Here is an 18,255-nt window from a genome sequence, read left to right as displayed (position 1 = left end):
TCCCTTATCCCACATGCTTGGGACCAGAGGTGTTTCAAGTTTTTTCTTCTTCATTTATTTAACATAGCATTCCAAATTCAAAATCTGAAGTGCTCTGAAATCCAAACTTTTTGAATATCATGTTCATGATCAAAAGTTTCAGATTTTGGGGGTTAGGATTTTGGCTCAGTGGTAGAGCGTTCACCTAGCATGGGCGGGACTGGGGTTCCAATACTCAGCACCATAGGCATTGTGTTGAAAAAAAAAAGTTTCAGATTTTGAAGCACTTTGGATTTCAAATTTTCAGATAAGGGATGTTCAACATACATTTCCTCTTCTTCACATCTCCATAGCACCAGCCCCTGAAATTCAGTCCATAACCCCCATAACCCAGCTTCTCCAGAAAGTTCTTGATCTCTAGCCCCTAACCAGACGAACTTTATATTCTCAGAAACCTACTGAATTTCACCACATCACTTCAATAACACTTTCTATCTCCTCCCAAACTAAATTATAACCTATGTAGGGCTTGCATCTTATTCATCTATATGTATTTTTTACCTTGCCTTTCTATATATATTTGTTTTTTTGTTTTTTTTTTATTGGTCGTTCATAACATTACATAGTTCTTAATACATCATATTACACGGTTTGATTCAAGTGGATTATGAACTCCCAATTTTACCCCGTATACAGATTGCTGTATCACATCAGTTACCCTTCCATTGATTGACATATTGCCTTTCTAGTGTCTGATGTATTCTGCTGTCTGTCCTATTCTCTACTATCCCCCCTCCCCTCCCCTCCCCTCCCCTCCCCTCCCCTTTTCTCTCTCTACCCCTTCTACTGTAAATCATTTCTTCCATTTGTATTATCTTGTCTTACCCCTCCTTTCCTCTTATATGACATTTTGTATAACCCTGAGGATCGCCTTCCATTTCCATGCAATTTCCCTTCTCACTCCCTATCCCTCCCACCTCTCATCCCTGTTTAATGTAAATCTTCTTCTCAAGCTCTTCGTCCCTACCCTGTCCTTGTTTACTCCCCTTATATCAAAGGAGTCATTTGGTATTTGTTTTTTAAAGATTGACTAGCTTCACTTAGCATAATCTGCTCTAATGCCATCCATTTCCCTCCATCTATATATATTTGTACTACTACACAATATTTATTAAATAAATATATTTTAAAAAGAACAAATACTTATGAAGCCTAACCTAGAATTCAGTTAGGTGCTACTGGCAATAAAAATACTGTCATAAACTATAATCCTTTCCCAGAAATGTAACTATCTTCTGTTCCCAAATAGATTATAAATTTTGTAGGACTGGATTTACCTCAAAATTTTTTTTTTTTAGTTGTAGTTGGACACAATGTCTTTATTTTATTTATTTTTTTGTGGTGCTGAGGATTGAACCCAGCACCTCAAATGTGCTAGGCGAGCCCTTTATGCTTTACCACTGAGCCCCAGCCACAGTCCCTCAAATGTCTTTTATGGTTACAATAGTATCTAATAAAAATAACTAACTTGCACTAAGGTAATAGTTGTCTTGATCAACAGCAATAAATGAAAAATTCTTTAATGTTGGACTCATTCTAATAAATTGTACAGGTGTTTTAAAAATAAACATATTTTAGCCAGGCACAATGGTGCATGCCTGTGATTCCAGCAGCTCAGGAAGCTAAGGAAGCCTCAGCAACTTAGTGAGGTGCTAAGCAACTCAGTGAGACCCTGTCTCTAAATAAAATATAGAAAGGGCTAGAGATGTGGCTCAGTGGTTAAGTGCCCCTGGGTTCAATTCCTGGTACCAAATAAATAAATAAAATATATATTTTAAGTCAAAAGAATTTAGTCTTTACTATTTAAAGTTAAACATAGTGACACAGAGTAAATATTACAAGTATATATAATATTTAATTAATCTAAATCTTTTTTTTAAAGAGACATACATCATTCATTTCCAAAATGTTTCTGATTTATTGGCTCAAGAATGGCCAAATGGCCCAGTACTTAGTAAGTTTCTCTATTAACTTTAAAAAAACACTTGAAAAACAGAAAAACTAACCTCAGGTCCTGAATGTACAGTAAGGAAACTTTCCACAGCAGTCAAAGTACCTAAAATAATAGGAAAAATAAAGTCAAACAAAATCTAAATTATTCTGCAAGGATAAGTAATAAACTATTCACACTTAAGGACCAACTAAGCCTACAGCTTATATAATCAGAAAATCTATACAGATATCAGTTTTGTGATGTTATTATACACATAATTAAGAAGCAGTTAATACAGGGTAAACTGTCAGAAAGGGTTATTTACCATAAAGCTAACTGCTAGTACTGACAAAATCTTTTCTAGTATTTACAGTGAGAATGCTAAGAAACTTCCCTGATAAGCAACAACTTAACTCACTCATTCTGAAAGGCTCATTACACAGTTCTCAAACTCAGATCTATCTAAATTATTTTGTATTCAAATATAATAGCTTTCAAGGGCTTATTAGTAGTGGTTTATAACAAATGTTTAGAAAAACTAATAAAACACTCTTTATGATGGCTTATAAAATATTTAAAACAAGGTTGTTAAAATAAAATATATATATATATACAATAAATATAAAAACTAAAAACCAAAGCCAAAAAAGGGAAGAAATAAATTGTATTAATGATGAAGATAATACATAAGTATAGTGTTTAAGTATTTAATATTTGAGTTTCTTGAGTTTAATGTAAAACCAAAACAAAACAAAATGGGATAGCTAACTCCTAGAATTTGACAAAATAAAAAAATATCCATTCCTTAAGAAATAGTTCCTGGTTTTAATTCCAAGAGAAAACTTTTTAATTTGGGCCTTTCAAAGTGGACACTGAGCAAGGTAACAAATACGTTATCAACAAAGATGTTTAAGATGTTACAGCAGAACAGAACTATGGCCATATAAATATTTCGGCATCATCACTGGCAAAAATCCAGAAGAGATCATAAAAGTATAACTAACTGAAGATGTTTCTGAGGGTTGCTAACAGAAAGGATTGAGGTATTTGGCTCTGTGATCTAACCTAGTCACTGAAAGAACACAAACCACCTGTGGCATGTGTAATAAAATGGGCACCACCCTATCAAAAATCAGCCAAGGTACTTGTGAAAATGTTTACTTCTAGATTTTAGAATCTATTTCTCCCTTAACAAGAAAAAAACACCTATTCATAATAAAAACTATTATATAATTAGGAATGACTTCAATAACAAATACATAAGATTATCATGAAGAAAATTTCTATTTTTTCCTTTTTTTTTAAATTTGCAGTGCTGGGGATCAAACCCAAAGACTCATGCATGCTAAGCAACATTCCCAACACTGCTATTTCTTTCTGATGTTTATTATGTAAAAAAAGTATTCTATTCCTAAATTCCTAAAAATCCAAAATCAAAAAAGGCATGCATTTTCAAAATTCCAAATCATACACTGAAATGGGCTTTTCTCCTCTGATCTTCTAATTCGATGGCTGTAGCTTCCTTAATGTCTTGACCTTGCCTTATCATTCTTTTAAAATGACCACATAGGTGCAGGCATGTTGGTGCATGCCTGTAATCCCAGTGGTTTGGGAGGCTGAAGCAGTAAGGTTGCAAGTTCAAAGGCAGCCTCAGCAAAAGTGAGGTGCTAAGCAACTCAGTGAGACCCTGTCTCTAAATAAAAATACAAAAATGGGGCTGAGGATGTGGCTCAGTGGTTGAGTGCCCCTGAGTTCAATCCCTGATAAAAACCCACTGGGTATTCATTAAAATTTTATATAGCATTTTCTTTTTGCTTCTAATTTCACAAGCAAGATTGGTTTTTAACTTTTCTTGTGTGTGCTCTCTCTGTTGGCTTTGGTTTCTTGTTAACTTTTTAATATAAACAGAAACATTTTCCATCTATTTTAAGTTCTACAACAGTCTATACAGCTCTTAAATTATTGGTTTCAGGTCATTTTCTAAATGGACACCTGTTGGGGACTGCGCACACACTTTTAAGTCCTGAGTAAAGAGGTACTGGACTGGTATCGCACCCTGCAATGCAACTGGACTTTACCTCCACTGGGATAAGAAAGTTGCAGCTCTGGGAGTGGGTGTCACTTGATGGGGTTGAATTACACCCACCTGTTTGTTGTAATTCTACCCTTCTGCCCTTTTTTTGGATAGGATGTTCCATGGATTAGCTCCCCCCATTAAGAAAACCTGGGTTCGAGGTGCTCCCTCTCTTTCTTGCCTACCTTGCCTCCTTGGCGGGAGCTGGGTCAGAGAGGCCATCGCAGAACCCAAAGAAAAAGGTGTTTCTCTGTCTTTGTGTCATTATTTTGTGCCAACCCACTTCTCCTGGAATGACATCCTGACCCGTTTATTCGTGTGTCCCAGCAGACACCTTTAAAATACGCATGACATTACTCTAATATTGACAATTTTCTCTCGTCTTAAATAATTGTCAACAGTTTATAACAGGATTTAAAAGATACCAAACTCTGTTTAATGTTTTAGCTTTGATGGTTAAAACTTCAAAACGTTTTTCAATGCTGGGAATTAAATCCAGAGTCTTAACTGCATTAGTCAAGCACTCTACCACTTTACCACTCTATACCACCAGCCCCAAATCTTTTAATTATAATGCATGTGTAAATTGTATTAATTCATACACAGGCAAGACTGAATTTACAATAATTACCAAAAAAATTTTAACAGACATTTTACATTTTAGTTACCTAATAACTAAATTGAGACATTGGACAATTCCTCATTTTTGAACACTTAAATTACTACCATGCCTCAATAATAGTGTCAAAGTATTTTATTAAAAGTGTGGCTATATTAAAAACAAAGCATGTGTTTTAATATTGCCCATTTATAGCTATTTTCTTTTCCGAAGTAGATTTTAGTTTATCATAATTATAAACATGAAGCTCTTCTGTTGTTAAATTCAAGTACTGCTTATTGATCAATAATTACCGTTCATTTGATTTCTGGTATATATTACTCCCAGATCTGCTGGAATGGAGTCAAAGCCACTGCTTCCAATGATATAAACACCTTTTTCAGCAGCTTTCTCATGATACTTCAAATACATTAGTTCCAGAAACTAAAAAATTCAGGACAAGAATTTGATTCAGTTTATAGAAACACTAAGATAAATATTAAATGATTTATCTTTAAAGACAAAGAAATTATATTGAAAAATGCTAACCAATATGGGGCTCAATAGCAACACATTAAAAGTTCATACTTAATTCAGATTTTCTTAGTTGTTATCTAATTATCTTTTTTCCATTCCAAGGTCCCATCCTGGATGCCACATTACATTTAGTTGTCATGCCTCCTTGGGCTCCTCTTGGTTATGACAGTTTCTCAACCCTTCCCTTGTTTTTTTATGTCATTAATTAATTTTTAATTTTATTTTTAATAGACATAATTATTAGACATATTAATGGGTTGCAGTGTGACATATCGACACATTAATATAAGAAACAATGATAAAGTCAGGATTAATAGTATAAATTGCCTCAAACAATGAATACTAGTTAGATATTTTGCTGAATGGCTTTCTAAGGGAATTTACCTATTGCTTTTCTTACAATTAAATAGGGGTTACGGGTTTTGGAGGAAGACGACATTCTCATGATGTTATCCACATGATTTACTAGTGTTGACATTGACCTCTAATACCTAGCTAAAGTGGTGTTTGCTAGCTTTCTCCACTGTAAAATTATTTACTTGTCCTGAGGGCATAGTAGCTATATAAATCATTTAGAATTCTTCTATCTCTTCTCATCACTCTGCCCATTTTTAAACTGGGTTCTTTGTAAACCCATTATTGACTTGTAAAAGTTCTCTATATATTCTGAACCTTTATTATGTTTTTTTAGTTTGTTTGTTTTGCAGTGCTGGGTTTAAAATTTAAAGCAAGATCTCACACATGGCTAGACAAGCATTCTGTGACTGAGTGCCCCCCAGCCCTTTTAAGTTTTGATACTACTTTTATGGTAGCTTATAAGACAACAGAAGTTTTTCACTATTTTCTATGCTCTGGTTATGTTAAATAACACAAGAATTATTTTTGTTGTTGGTTGTTGTTTAGTTATTTAATTCATGTTTCCTACCTCTTTCTGAATCAATTTTATACTTTCCTAGTATTTTCTAATATATATTACCAATTGATAATCTCTAAGTATATATTGTATTGGCATATTAATGACAATAATCAATAGAGACTACAGAACATGTGAAGTTACCATTTTAAAGATGGTAGTGCACTTAGTGCCAGTTAACACTTGGCTTCTTGTAGTTAAGTAAATCTTAAGTCCTAGTTCATCAGAGTTGTGTGACTCTGAGCAAGTTATTTAACCTTTCAAGCTTTAACTTCTTTATCTATAAAAAAGAAATGAAGATGATAACTACTCTACAGGTAAATTTTGAAAAATATACCTAACATTTTTAGCATAGGGTTGGGTGTATGGCAAGTATTTAATAAATGTGAATCTTTATTTATTCATTTGGTACTCAGGATTGAAACAAGGGCCTCTTGCATGGTAATCATATGTTCTACCACTAACCTACAGTTCTAGCCCCCCATTTATAATTTTTAGGTTGAGGGGATTTTACATTTATTTTTCTATAACATTGTAAAGGTACTTGATTTTAAAAAGGGATTGCTAATGAAGAAGTTTAAAAAGTAAGATTCTGAGACTCACATATAGAACACTATTTTAATTAACTCAGCTTACAGCATTATCTATTAAAAAAAAAGTCAGCACATCTTATATACAAATAAAATAACTGAGGTGGTCAGGGAGAAAAAAAAAATGCAAGAAAACTAAAGCTAAGACCTTACCATTAGTGCTCTCCTTTAAGCCATCAATGGAATACTGTCTCTAAATACTAGAAAGGAATCAATGACTTCAAAATACGACCACAAAATTGCACTAAATGTTCTCTACTGCATTAAACAGGAAATCACAAGTGTTTAATTCTGCTTTTTTCTTTTTATTTTACATACCTCAGGTTCTCCACAGATGTCGATACAGCTAGTTCCATTTTCAACACATGCTTTTACTACAGGTTCTCCATAAAATCGATACTGGGGAAATAAAGAAAAACAACAGGTTACTCTTACTTGGCAAGCTTTCACTGAAGCGAAGGCCATTTAATTTTGAAAGTACAATCTTGGTTATCCCCAAATCAAATGTGAATAAAAGAGCCTAAAATAAATTGAGAAAATAAGACAACTGTATTATACCACCACTATTGGTATAAATAAATACAGGCATGATGAATTATACAGGAATGTATGCTTACCTCTAACTGAAGTTTTAACTTCTCTAAAATATTCCATTTCTCTAAAATGGAATATTTTAGAGAGGAAGTAATTTACTTGAGTTGAATCCTAAAGAATAAAGATTTGCCAGAAAAAGAAAACCCCAAATAAAGGAAAATGTAAAGTTATAACTAAGGGAAGCTATTCTTTGTAACTGAAGTGCACGGTGGTTATGTAGGAAGTGGCGCTTGCCTTTATAATCCCAGAGACTCAGGAAACTGAGGCAGGAGGATCTCAAATTTCAGGCCAGCCTCAGCAATTTAGCAAGACCTGTCTCAAAATTAAGAAATAAAATAAAAAGGGCTAAGAATGTATCTCAGTGGCATAGAATCCCTGGGCTCAATCCCAAGTACCCCCCCGCCTGCCGCGCGCACACACACACACACAAATCTCACTAGCTCTCTAGTGTCTATATTATATAGTTTAAGTCCAAACTTCTCAACATTTTGTAAAGATCTCATCATGTAACACCACAGCCCCTTAATTCCCACGTTCCAGCAATCCTAAACTCTTTGTAATTCCCTACATGCTGGTGCTTCAAACCTAGTGTTTACTTCTGCTACTTACAACATTTTCCCTCTGCTAAACACCTGCCTGACTCCCAACTCCTCCAGGCTCGATCTTAAGGACTCATCACTTCTTAAGTCTCAACTAGTAAGCCACAGTCTTCCAGCTAGTCAGTTCTCTACTAGTACTGGAAAGCTGCAGTGAAGCATTAATGAGCTTTTTAAAATAGCAGCAGTTCCTTACAGAAAGAGTATGTATTTTCCTATTTGCTACAATCCATCCATTCTTTCCATCGTATTTTGTCATACCTTGCCCACTTCTCCACCAGTTAATCTGAGGCTGAGACTTCCCACGATCTTATCCCAATCTTATTATATTGTTATATTTTGCTTTATTTAGTGCCTTGTGCTTGTATGGAGCAAGTGCAGAAAGAATAACAATCCTTGATCTCAGCTGACATTTCTTACTGTGAAGCCAACGAGCTTACAATAATCCTGCTCCCAGTGTTCCATGTTCTAACCCAGTAGTTCTGCAGGAGGTATACAAAATGATCTACGGAGTATGGAGATAAATATAAGAACTTTAATTCATGCTATTTTCTTATAAGAAACAGAAAGAAAAAGTAAAGTTTTATTAACAGTTAATATATGGGACTGGTGTTGTGGCTCAGTGGTAGTACACTTGCCTGGCATGTGTGAGGCAACTGGGATCAAGTCTCAGCACCACATAAAAATAAATAAAATAAAAGTATATCAACAACTAAAAAAATATTTTTTAAAAATAGTTAATATATGGACTGAGGGAATAGCATATGTTAAGTGGTCAAGTGTCGAATATAGGATGCAACAGGTATCATGAGAAGCCTGGAGAGTTCTACAACACACAGGGGGCCACAACAGCACCCTCATTCATTCATTCATTTTTAGCATATTGCAATCTACTGTGTGTTTACTCACAACCTGCCGAGAAGAGTTTCTAAGATTTGAGCTCTAAGACCTCAGGCATTTAGAGGGAGGAGGATAAAAAGGTCCAAAAGAGAAGACAGATAAAGCTGGTGGACAGGAGGAAAACTAGAAGAAGGTGAGAACTCATAAACCCAAGTAAAGAAAGGAAGAAATGATCAACTGGCTCATGCCAAGAGGTTTAAGATGAAGACTGGGAACTGATGGTTGGATTTGACAGGATAGGACTCTCTACCCACTCAAGTAGGAATGATAAAGCCTGACAGAGTCGTTTAAAATAAAGTAGGAATCAAGAAAAGTCTTTCAAGGAGTTTTGAATGAAAAGTCTTTCAAGGAGTTTTGCTTTAAACAGTACATGACAAAATGGAGTAGCTGGAAGGGTATGGAATCATGGGACTTTTTTTCTTCAAGATAAAAGTTATAATTATATATTTAAATGCTGATAGAAATAATCCAATACATGTGAAAAATCTGCTAAGTAATCCAATAAAGACTAGAAAATTATAAACATAAAGTCTTGGAATACTGTGCCCAATAGGGATAGCAGCAGTTTGGATCTAATACAGGTAAATGGGTAGACAGGTATGTAGGTAGATCTAGTGGGATAAAGATGACAAAATTCTGTTTGTTCTGTCAGTTTCTTTTCTCACAATAGAATGAGAGAAAGAATGAAACACAGAGAAAGAGACATTCAGTCTTCAAATAAAAATGAGGGGAAAGAAGACATGCTCCAAGCATGAGGAAAGAGAAGTTGTAAACCTACTGCTTGATAGAGTAGGAAAGAGAACAGCCATGAAAATGTAGAATTGCTGGGGTGCAGAGTCCCACAAAATGCTTCTAACTATATATTTGAAACAAGACCAGTCAACATGGGGATGTGTTTGTATTCAACCACATTGGGTTACTTATGTTTACCTAAAGAGTTAGAGAATTAGAATAATCAAGGTTGGTTTTTCAAGAAAAGTGAAGAAAGAAGATCAAGGGAGCTACTTGAAGGTAGTATATTACAGAGTAATTATAACAATGGACTTAATGGACATAATCTAAGCTAGTTAAAAATAAAACTAAATAAAGAATATTTCAAACGCATATTTATTTAATAACAATACAAAAAAACCTTTTTGATTTCAATTTTAAAAATTATTAATAGTGTCAGGTATGGTAGCACATCCTGTAATCCCAGCAGTTTGGGAGGATGACAAGTTCAAGGCTTGCCTCGGCAACTTAGCAAAACCCTGTCTTAAAAACGAGCTGGGGATGCTCAGTGATAAAGCATCCCTGCATTCAATCTCCAGTACAAAAAAAAGTAGTAATAGTTTAAATGCTTAGTTTTTAAATAGCTTGCCAATTGTGATGGCTTCTTCAGATCAATCAATAAATGTCATCATCATTTACCTTGTTATAGGCCAGAAGTCTAGATGTCATTCTTGATGCTTCTCTTTCATATCTAGCACAATAGCACAAGCTGTTCTCCTTTCAAAATATACTGTGAACCCAAGCACTTCTTATCACTTGTACTACTACCCTGGTGCTTGGACCATTCTACTGATTGGCCCTTATTTATTTTTCCTCTCAGATGCCAAAGAACTTCAAAATTAAATCAGATCACATCCTTGCTTTCAACCATTCAATGACTCTTGGTCATACTTAGAGAAAACTCCCAATCCTGACATGGGCTATAAGACTCTACATGACCTAATACTTCAATCTACCTTCACCTCTCTGCCTTGCTCCAGAGATCTCAGCCAATGTCTTTTCTTACATTCCTCAGTCTTACTAGACACAGATTCATCCCAGGACCTTTGTATTTGCTCTCCCCAGAATATGCTTCTCCTTGAATACAGTTTAACCTTTTACTTCATTCCAATTTCTACACAAATGTCATTTTTCGGAGACCTTCCCTGATCATCAACCTAAAAGAAACTGATGGGCCATTCTCTTTATCTCCTTGCTTCATTTTTCCTCAAAACATTTACCACACTACCTAGTATCATAATTTTTTTGGTACTAGGGATTGAACCCAGAGGCATTTTACCACTGAATTACAATCCCAAGCCCTTTTAATTTTTTATATTAAGACAGGGTCTTGCTAAGTTGCCAGATTGGCTCAAATTTGGGATTCTTCCACCTCAACCTTCTGAGTTGCTGAGTTTACAGGCATGTATTATCATACCCAGTTCACTATTATAATCTTATTTTTCTGTCTGCACCACAAAAATTTTAGTTCCCCCAATGATTTTGTTCACCATTGTATACCAGTTGACTAACATAGTGCATTTTATATACATTAAGTATTCAATAAATATTTCTGAATAAATAAATGACTCCTTTTTTTAGTTTCTCTCTCTCTCTCTCTCTCTCTCTCTCTTTTTTTTTTTTTCTGGTACCAGGTATTAAACTCAGAGGCATTAGCTATTCTGGGTCTCTTATTTTTCCAGATGAATTTCATGATTGCTTTTTCTATTTCTATAAGAAATGCCATTGGGATTTTAATCAGAATTGCATTAAATCTGTATAGTGCTTTTGGCAGTATGGTCATTTTGATAATATTAATTCTGCCTATCCAAGAACAAGATAGATCTTTCCATCTTCTAAGGTCTTTTTTGATTTCTTTCTTTAGGGTTCCGTAGTTTTCATTGTAGATGTCTTTCACCTCTTTCGTTGATTCCCAAGTATTTTATTTTTTTCGAGGCTATTGTAAATGAGGCAGTTTTCCTCATTTCCCTTTCAGAGAATTTGCCACTGATATACAGAAATGCCTTTGATTCATGGGTGTTGAATTTTATATCCTGCTACTTTGCTGAATTCATTTACTACCAGTTCTAGAAGTTTTCTGGTGGAACTTTTTGGGTCTTCTAGGTATAGAATTATATTGTCAACAAATAGTGCTAATTTAAGTTTTTCTTTTCTCTATATATCCCTTTAATTTCTTTTTCTGTCTAATTGCTCTGGCCAGTGTTTCAAGAGCTAGTTAAACAGAAGTTAAACAGAATTAAACAGAAGTGATGAAAGAGGGCATCCCTGTCTTTGTCCAGTTTTTAGGGGGAAGACTTTCAATTTTTCTCCATTTAGAATGATGTTGGCCTGGAGCTTAGCATAGGTAGCTTTTACAATGTTGAGATGTTCCTGTTATCCCTAGTTTTTATAGTGTTTTGAACATGAAGTGATGCTGTATTTTGTCAAATGCTTTTTCTGCATCTATTGAGCCGATCATATGATTCTTATCTTAAAGTCTATTGATGTGATGAATTACAGTTATTGATTTCTGTATGTTGAACCAAACTTACCAGGAAGAGTGAAGCAGGTGGCATCATTATACCAGGTCTTAAACTATACTACAGAGCAATAGTAACAAAAACAGCCTGGTATTGGCACCAAAATAGACTGGTAGACCAATGGTATGGAATAGAGGACACAGAGACTAACCCACAAAATTAAAATCATCTTATATTAGACAAAGGTGCCAAAAACATACATTGGGGAAAAGATAGCCTCTTCAACCAATGATGCTGGGAAAACTGGAAATCCATATGCAACAAAATGAAATTAAACCCCTATGTCTCACCACACACAAAACTCAACTCAAAGTGGATCAAGGACCCAGGAATTAAACAAGAGACTGCACCTAATAGAAGAAAAAGTAGGCCCTAATCTTCATCATGTCAAACTAGGCCCCAACTTCCTTAATAAGACTCCTATAGCACAAAAATTAAAATCAAGAATCAAGGGGCTGGGCTGGGGATGTGGCTCAAGCGGTAGCGCGCTTGCCTGACATGCATGTGGCCTGGGTTTGATCCTCAGCACCACATACAAACAAAGATGTTGTGTCTGCTGAAAACTAAAAAATAAATATTAAAATTTTCTCTCTTCTCTCTCTCTTAAAAAAAAAAAAAAAGAATCAAGGGGCTGGAGTTGTGGCTCAATGGTAGAGTGCCTGCCTGGCATGTGTGAGGCACTGGGTTCAATTCTCAGCACCATATATAAATAAATAAAAGTTCGTCAACAACTAATAAAAATATTTTTTTAAAAAATCAAGAATCAATAAATGGTATGGATTCAAATTAAAAAGTTTCTTCTCAGTAAAAGAAACAATCTGTGAGGTGAATAGAGCCTATATCTTGGAGCAAATTTTTACCCCTCACACATCATATACAACACTAATCTCTAGGGTATATAAAGAACTCCAAAAGCTAAACACCAAAAAAACAAACAAACAAAAAAACACAAATAATCCAATCAATAAATGGGCCAAAGACCTGGACAGACACTTCTCAGAAGAGGATATACAATCAATCAACAAATATTATGAAAAAAAATGCTCATTATCTCTAGCAATTAGAGAAATGCAAATCAAAACTACTCTAAGATTTCATCTCACTCCTGTCAGAATGGAAGCTATTATGAAAACAAATAACAGTAAGTGTTGGCGAAGATGTGGGGAAAAGGTACACTCATACATTGCTGGTGAGACTGCAAATTGATGCAGCCAATATGGAAAGCAGTATGGAGATTTCTTGGAAAACTGGGAATAGAACCACCATTTGACCCAGCTATCCCTCTCAGTCTATACCTAAAGGACTTAAAAAACAGCATACTAAAGGGGCACAGCCACATCCATGTTTATAACACAATTCACAATAGCTAAACTGTAGAACCAACCTAGATGCCTTTCAGTAGATGAATGGATAAAAAAAATGTGGCATATATACACAAGGGAATGTTACTCAGCAATAAAAGAGAATAAAAACATGGCATTTGCAGGTAAATGGATGGAGCTGGAGAAGATAATGCTAAGTGATGTTAGCCAATCCCAAAAAATCAAATGCCGAATGTTTTCTCTGATATAAGGAGACTGATGCATAGTGGGTAGGGAGGGGGAGAATAGGAGAGGTGGGAGGGAAAGGGTCGGGGCAGGGAGGGTTAGCAATGATGGTGGAATGTGACGGACAGCATTATCCAAAGTACATGTATGAAGACACGAATTGGTGTGACTATACTTTATATACAACCAGAGATATGAAAATTGTTCTCTATCTGTAGTATGAATTATAATGCATTCTGCTGTCATTTATTTAAAAAATCAATTAAAAAAAGAAATAAATAAACTCAGATGCACTTGATGCCTGAGACACATCCCCAGCCCTATTTTGTATTTTATTTAGAACAAGGTCTTAGTGCCTCGATTTTACTGAAGCTGGCTTTGAACTCACAATCCTCCCATCTTAGCCCCCTGAACCACTGGGATTATAGGCATGCATCACCATGCCCAGTTTCTTTTGTATGTTTTTAACTTATATATTTCTATAATATAAAACTATAATAATATGTAAATAAAGTTGAGGATACAAACTCACATTTACTGAAGGGGCATACAGTAAAAAAAAAAAAAAAAAGTGGGGAGGGGTTGGGGTTGTGGCTTAGTGGTAGAGCGCTTACCTAGCACATGCAAAGTGCTGGGTTCGATCCTCAGCACCACATAAAATAAAGGTATTGTTTCCAACTACAACTAAAAATATATACATTTTATAAAAAGTGTGGGGGGGTCTGGCCAACATAGCTGTAACCAATAACAAAGCGATACACACTCCCTAAGTATATGCCATTGAAAGCCTGTCACTCCCTCTCTCACAGTGTTCAAGTCAGGTCCATCTGCTCCTCACAAGAACACTCCCCATAGATTGTTAAGACCTTGACCAGTTCTTCTGTCCTCTGACCTTATGTTCCTCTGGAATATAAAATACCAGCTTTTGCTGGAAATGAATGGGTTATTTGTTCCAAAACAAAGAAGGGTTGATTACTTACAGGTCCTACGCAATTGAGGACAACTGTTGCCTGTTTAGCCATTTCATCCAGTGAGGCTGGGTTAGTGATATCACAAATTATTACTCCAACTTCAGATGGCAGTGTCGGTCTTCCTAAAATAAAAAAAAAAAATCATTTAAAGCACTTCCTAGTATAATTTTAGATTTTTTTATATTAATAGCAAATTTGCTAAATATACTAATATGATGAAAGCTAAATCTCCTTCTCAAACTAAAGATAAAATTGTTTTCAATCAGGTAATTTAAAAGGGAAAAGGCTATTAGGAAAGCAGGGTTAATACTAAGGATCTAACACAGCATCTAACACAGCAATGTATAAGTGAAAACTCTGTGTAACATGGCAATTTTACAATCAAATTTGGATGCTAAGTAGATGACTGTTTTGACTTTCTCCACCAATAAATTTATATTATAGTTTCCCATCAATTACTAAACAATTACATATGATCAATTACAGGGACTGGGAGAAGCCTGTCAAGATCAACACTATGAGAACAAAAGAGGACTCTGAGTCTACTTTTTTAAAAATCCAATCTATATAAAATCACCCAGATTCATAAAAATAAAATAACTGGAATCAGCTGATCCAATAAAAGCAATGCAGATTTTGACAGGTCTAGGTGAATTCCCCAGGATAAATTGATTTAGGCATTCTAAATGGTAAGCTAGGCTGTACTTGCATCATAATGTTGAGCAGGAAAAAGAAATGGAAGAATATATTTTAATAGTGAAATTATTGGAATTTTGAAATAATAAAGCCCAAAAGCTCTTTGCTTAAGATCTGTGTGTTGACACTGGCAACAACTAATAATTGTAGGAGAATCTAACCTACTCTCTATCTTCTGTATATAACCATGACCAAAATATTCTATATTCCTACTTAAAAGCAGGTTCTGTGTGGAATTATATGATCAAACAGATGTGCTATATCCAGAATGCTACAAGTGCTACTTCTCTGAATAAGGTGAGTCTAGAGAATTAATAGCCAAATTCCAAGGCTATCAAGTCCTAAGTTAGGTGTCTCCCCCAAATAGGAAGGCAGGGTCTGACTGTCTTTCTGTCTGGTCTCTCCACCTAGTCACAGCACGTGGACAGGACCTAGCATGGGAAAGATCACTCAATAATATATATTGAATGGGCTGAAAGAAAAAGTAAATGTCCAAATCAAAAGTACAAAAAAAATGTTTTTTTTAGTTGTAGGTGAACACAATACCTTTATTTTTATTCATTTTATGTGGTGCTGAGGATCAACCCCAGTGCCTCACACTCGAGGCAAGCACTCTGCCACTAAGCCACCACCTCAAACCCCAAAATGCAAAATTTTTAGAGAAGAATAAGATTGCTGGACAATTCTTACAAACAAAAAAATAAATTTTAAAACAGCAGCAACTTAATGAGATGCTGTCTCAAACAATAAATAGATAGATAGATAGATAGATAGATAGATAGGACTAAGGATGTAGTTCAATGGTAAAGCACTCCCGGGTTTAATCTCCAGTACCACACCAAACCATTAAACAACCAAAAGCACAAAAAATAAAAATAAGGGATTGTGGATGTAGCTCAGTAACACAAAGGGAGCTCATGCACAGAGCCAAAATAAAAAATAATAAAAAATAGAAACAACAATCATATCAGTAAAATTCTTAATTTTCTTTCCCATCCAGAAGACACAAAGCAGATGTGGAGAAAAATCAATCTCAAAGAAATCAATGCCCTATCTACCTATAGACCAGGTATCAAGAGTAAGGAACAACTAAAGTTCTTGACTCTTTGACAGTGGGATTCACCAAACCATGGAAGAGATCTAGAAGTGGTGGGGGAAAATTTTTTTTAATTGTTCTTTAATTTAGGGGTGACAGAAAGCCGGGACAATATATAAAACATTCCTCTCTCCCTCCAGTTCTCGAGCAGGGCTTGGGGGGAGATGCAGGGCGCATTCCTGCAGAAAAGCTCGGTTCGGACGACTTTAAGTCCTCCGCCGGCCTTCGGGAAGCTTGAGGTGAGGCCAAGCCCGGGGTCCGCGCAGCCCGGTCCCATCTCTTCCCTTTACCCAGCTTCAGCGCAGCCTTCTCCAGCACTCGCTGCAGCTTCTCCCGGGAGCGGCCCGCCACCGCCCACGGCAGAGGGGAGCTCCGATCCGGGGCCCCCTGCTCCCGGGCTACCTCCTCGGTCACGAACTGGCCCGTGAAGCCGGAGGCGCCGAAAACCACCAGGTGGAAAGGCCTTTGCTCGGTCGCCATGACGAGTCCACAGCGAGCCGAGGCCCGGGGTGGGCTGAATGCACTGCGCCTGCGCCTCAAGCCACGACTCTAGTACCGGGCGCAGCAACCGCCACAGTCGTCGCCCCCGCCGCCGCGGTCGCCAGCGCGTTGCTCCTCCTGCCCGCTGCGCGCGGGCCACGCCCATGGACACGCCCACTCCGCCTGGAGCCGGGTCCACAGCCGCGGAGCCACTTCCCGCCATCGTTCGACTGCCTCCAGATGCGGCTCTGACGAAGGCTGGTCTTCTGGGGCTGACAGGAGTGGACTGTGGTCCATGGTGCGTCGGGTCGTTTGTGCAGCTGGGCTCTGACTGCTCAAGACGCTGCCTCTTATCTTCCCGGAGGCTGGTGGCGGCGGCGGGTTATCCTCTTGCCCCGGGGGGTTGTTGCATAAAGAGAGTTCGACGCTGGTGAATGGAGGGCATTGCCCACGCCAAGAACGTTTAAGCTTTGACAGCACATTGGCCAAGGGCTGACTGCGAAGCAAATTAACAGGGGGAACGCTGGTGGGGGTATAAGGAATGCAAGATATTATCTCTTCAACTTTTCTGTTGTAAAATAAAACTTGAAAGAGCCGTCGATTTGGATTAGGTTTCTGTATTGGGTCCGACAGACCAAACCTATATGAAGTCATTCCTGCTTAGGAAGCTAACTTGGGAGTGTACCCAAAGAGTTTCAGTGGGTTGCAGCAGAGTTTGATGGATGTTAGTCAGGCAATTAACCAATTAAGTTGTGGGTTTGCCTCATTTCCATTTTTTTTCCTTGAATCTGCCGGACTGTATTGCACCTCTGGGCTTTTAGAACCAATTTTGTTTCTGAGGCTGCCCAATTCATTGTTGGATGGGTTTGTGTTTTGTTTTTTTGTTGTTTATTTTTGCCCAGATGAGCACTGATAAATTTGAACTTCAGGGGTTTTTTGCCTTTTTTATTCTGTGTTAGTCAGCCTTCCATTGCTATCATGAAATATCTGACATACTTAGAAAAGGTTCATTTTGGTTCACAGTTTTGGTGGTTGCAGGCAAAGATCAGGTGGACACATTCTTTGGACCGCTAGTGGGTGTGTTGATGTCAATGGTGGGAGTTCCTGGGGAGGGAACTGCCCATGGCCAGGAAACAAAAGAGGAAGGAGCTACAGTCTCATAACCCCTTTTGAGGCCAGCCTCCACCAATGACCTAAGAACTTCCCATTAGGCCCCACCTACTAAAGTTTCTGCCACCTCCCAATAGTGCTACCCTGGGGACTAAACTTTTAACACATGGGCCTTTGTAGGATATTCATCATCCAAACTATAGCACACTGTAAATATAAAACCATTCTAGAAGTTTAAATTTATTATTTTTTAATATTTATTTTTCAGTTTCTGGTGGACACAACATCTTT

The 18,255-nt window shown here is 36.8% G+C and overlaps 1 protein-coding gene across 1 annotated transcript in view; it reads right to left on the bottom strand.

Annotated features, from left to right (window-relative positions):
- Positions 1–16,979, bottom strand: part of Sccpdh (saccharopine dehydrogenase (putative)) — a 43,094-nt gene extending 26,115 nt beyond the window's left edge. Inside the window, exons 1-5 of the mRNA XM_026390734.2 lie at positions 16,665–16,979; positions 14,592–14,704; positions 7,003–7,083; positions 4,959–5,088; positions 2,046–2,095 (exon numbers count right to left, since the gene is read on the bottom strand). Coding sequence (XP_026246519.1) covers positions 2,046–2,095; positions 4,959–5,088; positions 7,003–7,083; positions 14,592–14,704; positions 16,665–16,854 — 564 coding nt within the window. The 5' untranslated portion in view covers positions 16,855–16,979. The remainder of the gene's footprint in view (positions 1–2,045; positions 2,096–4,958; positions 5,089–7,002; positions 7,084–14,591; positions 14,705–16,664) is intronic.
- Positions 16,980–18,255: the final 1,276 nt, after the last annotated feature.

This window comes from Urocitellus parryii, chromosome 9 (assembly GCF_045843805.1).
Source record: "Urocitellus parryii isolate mUroPar1 chromosome 9, mUroPar1.hap1, whole genome shotgun sequence".
Lineage (NCBI taxonomy): Eukaryota > Metazoa > Chordata > Mammalia > Rodentia > Sciuridae > Urocitellus > Urocitellus parryii.
Note: the sequence above shows the minus strand (reverse complement) of the source record. Positions and strands in the feature narration are given on the sequence as shown.